The 4,120-nt window shown below is 54.2% G+C and overlaps 2 protein-coding genes across 2 annotated transcripts; one reads left to right on the top strand and one right to left on the bottom strand.

Moving 5' to 3' along the window:
• Window positions 1-494: 494 nt before the first annotated feature.
• CSUI_011136 (60s ribosomal protein) lies at window positions 495-3,412 on the bottom strand. The gene is made up of 5 exons (XM_068071237.1): window positions 3,202-3,412; window positions 2,352-2,530; window positions 1,644-2,016; window positions 1,395-1,490; window positions 495-772 (listed from the first exon to the last, which is right to left on the bottom strand). The coding sequence occupies exons 1-5, from the start codon at window positions 3,346-3,348 to the stop codon at window positions 593-595; spliced, it is 975 nt and encodes a 324-aa protein (XP_067916788.1). The 5' UTR covers window positions 3,349-3,412; the 3' UTR covers window positions 495-592.
• Window positions 3,413-3,863: 451 nt separating this feature from the next.
• CSUI_011135 (uncharacterized protein) lies at window positions 3,864-4,087 on the top strand (the record flags this gene model as incomplete). The annotated part of the gene is made up of 1 exon (XM_068071236.1): window positions 3,864-4,087. A coding segment is annotated over one exon (222 nt), but the record flags the coding sequence as incomplete, so codon positions are not given.
• Between the last annotated feature and the right edge of the window lie 33 nt (window positions 4,088-4,120).

The following is a 4,120-nucleotide window of genomic DNA, read 5'->3' as shown; positions in this document are numbered from 1 at the left end:
GGCCGCGCGCTCAGTTCAGGTCTCCGGATTTCGTCACGGACGAATCAAATCGTGGATTCCTCATCGCTGGCCGCCGGCTGAAAGGAGTGGCTCACACTTTTCCGGACCTTGCCGATAATGTAGTTTTCCTGAGATGCAGTTAGCCCGACTGTATCTTCTGGTCCAGAAGGCGGATCCAGCCCTAGCTGACAGCAAGTGAGCTGCCGTGCCTTCGCGGTAAGAGTTTAGCAAGTCCTCTTCGAACCGGAGATGCTGCAGTTTTTCACTGCTTCCTACTCTACTTGTTTACGGGCTCAGGTGGCTCCGCCGGTCAGATCGCGCAATGAAGCCTGAACGAAACAGTCTGGACCTCCAGATGGATCCCGGGCTCTGAGTCGTTGAGGTGGCACCAGTTTTGCCCGCAACTTGGCAGACAAAAATCGCGGCCACAGGTTATACAGAGGTTCTTGGAGCACCACCGCTTATACAAGAGGGAGAGAAAGTTTACCACAGTGACACGTCTCAGAGCGGAAGCAAACCGCGGTCAAGCTAGGCCATTCTGGTTGTAGTCCATCACCAGCAATTACAGTGAAAAAGAAGAAAGCGCCATTAGTTAAGCAAGCTGAAGACCCATCTTCTTCTTGAGTTCAATGTTAACCAGCTTCTCCTTCTTCTGCTGTGCATGCTGTGACTTGATACCGTTGATACCACCGCCCCACCTTCTGCGGACTTCCGCGTTCTCATTGAATAGCGAACGGTAGACCTTGCACTGAGCCTCCAGCTCTGCCTGGTCCTGCGTTGAAAAAAAAAAATTAGGCAAGTGCGGGGGCAATCAGAAAGGTATTCAACTAAATAGATTACTACTAAACTTCCGTCCACCACGTGTGGGCAAAACCGGTACTTCAGAACCCCGAACTAACAACATATCGCACGTCTACACTTCGCTCCACAGTTCTTCGTTGGCCAGCCCCTCTCCACAACCCTCTACGAAAGGGTCCCCTGTATCGCTGCCCGGAGTATCAGAGTCCATAAAGCGAGATAAACGACAAACACACAGACTGTCACAGCATGGCCGGACGCTGTACACGCTTAAAGACCTCAGAATGGGGGCGATAGCCACGGCACTGACGCCTTCAGGGGGCACGACACACGCATCCGCAATGACGGGCTATATGAGACGCCGGAGCTGACTGAACTAAGCGTAGAGTATTTTCTCAGCGTAAGCACGCACTGAGCCATACGGCAGCCATACAAAAAGCCTCAGCGAACTTTGAAGACCGCAGATGTACTCAGGTGTGGCATTGCCACTCATCGTTCGTTCGACACTTTCATCTTCGGCGCCCCCACTTGGGAAAACACTACGCATCAAAACGCCAACAGATGATTACGACGGAGCGAACTGGGACCCTCCATACCTCTTTCCTGACATTGTCAATGGCAAGGACCGGGCAGTTCTTCTGATGCACCAGCTGTCCAAGTCGGCTTTTCCCTTTCACAATGCAGTATGGTACCTGAGCGAACCGCAGCCCGACACAATGTGTGCCTAGAACTGTTTTGGCGCGAGGAAGCACGGGAAGTCGTACAAGGGTCCGGACCGACATCACGGCAAACACCCAGAGAAATTCACACTTTCTAAGTGAAAGTGAGTTACTGTATAATCCTACCTCTTTCTTCCTGCAGAGCTGGGGGATCCAGCAAACCAGCTCAACAGGAGTAACGTCATGGGCAATGACGACGAGCTTGGCCTTCTTGATCTCGATCAGGTCAGTTACGTGATTGATACCATACTTAATCATAACAGGTTTCTTGCCACCCGCAGCCCCACCTGCACTCTGACGCTCTGCTTCCTGAAGCAACCGCTGTTTCTTCTCTGCGCGAGTCTCGGGCTTGTACTTCGCCAACAGCCGCATCAGCTGCGATGTCTGGTTCCTGTCCAATGTGTGGGTGAACTGATTGATCGCGGGGGGAACCTTCAGTCGCTGCATCAACACCTTCCGCTGACGCTGCAGCAAAACGTACTTGGGCCACTTCACGAATCTGACAGGCACAGGCACACAGTCAGCCAAACGGAAAACCGTGCTCCCCCCTTCCTGAACTTTGCCCGAAAATTCCCCGCTGTTAACTAAATGCACAAGCTGACTACTCACAAAGCCCGGAGAATTCGGACCGAAGCGTTCCGTTCGACATGGTTTGGCGCGGCACGCAGGAACGGGAGTGCTGTCAACTTGTAAGACTCCACGACGTCGTGGTCCTGTTAGACGGTTTCCCGCCATCGTACAGTAACTCCCTACGGGAGCACAGCGTACTAGTACCACTTGGGAAAAACTGCCGAAGAGCGCTAGAAGCCGTACAGGCGCAACATCATGTAGTACCTGCTCAGATCCCTCCTCGGCTGGATGTTGCCACCCACGCGGAAGTTTCTGGGGGTCTTCGTGAAAATAGGGGATTTCTGGACTTTCTTTCCTGCTTTGCTGCTCAGAGGGGCTGCAGGCAGCTTCTTCTTGCCTCCGCTGCTGCCCTTTGCAGCTGAGGAGCCCTTCTTCATTGACGCCTGCACGCCAAAACAAAATACAGGTCACACACTCACCGTCACACGAAGTACGACGGCGGAGACGAGAGAATGCTCTGAAAGCCAACCCCAAAACGGCCAAGAGTCTGCTCCATCTGGGCGGAGATAAAACCTTCCGTCGGAACCGCCAACGCAAAGGCACGGCCCGAAGAGCCGGTGTTAGACCGGAGCGGTCACAGGGAATGTCAGCACAGAGCTCTTCCAGCTTCCGCGATGTAACAGTCGACCGCGACACCACTGAAACAGTGATACAGATACTGCACCGATAGGGCTGCGTTTCAAGGCGCGTTGAGCAGAGACACGCTGAGGCTGGCAAAAGCGACCCAGTTGTTTTTCGCCGGAGAAGGGAAAAGGGACTAACGCATGGCCATCAGGCAGATACACTCTCGTCTGACGCCTCCATTTGAACTGTCACTGTGGAGAGAGCTGCAAAAATCGAAGCAATGAGCGAGCGGGGCCCGGAGTACAGCGGCTATAGCCACGCACCGCGCATGCCCAGAGAGACCCACAGCACCCGCCTCGGCACGTGAGGCAGCGGAAAACAATCAATATCTGAAAAACCTGAACAGGACAGCTTTTATCCATGAGATGTCTTGCAGACCGCAATGTGAAGGTGCGACAAAACAGCAGCGCACGCGACGAGGAGCGCTTACCATGTTGAATGATGTCGGCGGGCAGCAACAACAATCTCCGAAACAAAATGTCACCGCGGAAGACGTCCGCGGAAAGGTGAGCCCCAGGAGCGTGAAGCAGGAGACCAGGGAAAAAACCCTTTTCAACGGTATGATCCCATCAATCATCGCACCACCGCCTTCGCCCGCGCCATCTTTCCCCCACACACCACTTCGATCTCGCTGTCCCCTCCGGGCCGCGCAACAGCTCACCAGTGGAGTCGCTGGGGCCCAGCAGAATCGTTTGCGCAGTCCCGTGTACGCTTTATACAACAGGCCATCGCATGCACCCGACGCGAGCCAGTCGCAGCCGCTACGTAAGCAACTACGGGTGATCGTTCCAGAATCTCCACCGCCGTATTCAGGCAGTTTCTGATAGCAAAAAAAAGGCAACTAATGCAACGGCAGATCCAAGCCGCGTAGTGACAATGAGGATGTCAACCTCTGGAGGGAGACCTGCTCGCAAGGGTTCTCCCACATTACTCGACGGAAACGTGCGTATCCCAGCAGGTCCTGTTGGACCACGCGCGATTCATCATTTTTTTTTTTCGACTGTGCCTGCCAAGGCACGAAACAGGTAGCGGGTTTGAGGGGCCCGTTGCGTATTGACAAGCAGGAAGAGAAGCAGACGGTACGGCCTTGCTAGTCACCGCTGCGGCCGGCTCGAGCTTGTAGTAGGGAGGAAAACCCGGAGATCCCGGCACTTGCGACAGGACGACTGGTCTCACAGCCCCCCCGTCATCGAAGCAGACTCTTCAGCCTCCCGCTTCCGCTCCTGCGCATCCATTCAAACCGTCAAGTCGTACTTACAGTCCTTTTCACGAACACAACAGCTACATCTTAAAAAAGTTACTGATTTGTGTGCGCTGGTCCGCGTTCTGTAACGCCCTCGCTGCGACTC

Source organism: Cystoisospora suis, assembly GCF_002600585.1.
Source record: "Cystoisospora suis strain Wien I chromosome Unknown contig_9851, whole genome shotgun sequence".
NCBI classification, from domain to species: domain Eukaryota; phylum Apicomplexa; class Conoidasida; order Eucoccidiorida; family Sarcocystidae; genus Cystoisospora; species Cystoisospora suis.
The sequence above is the reverse complement of the archived record's forward strand: the minus strand, read 5'-3'. Positions and strand labels throughout refer to the sequence as shown.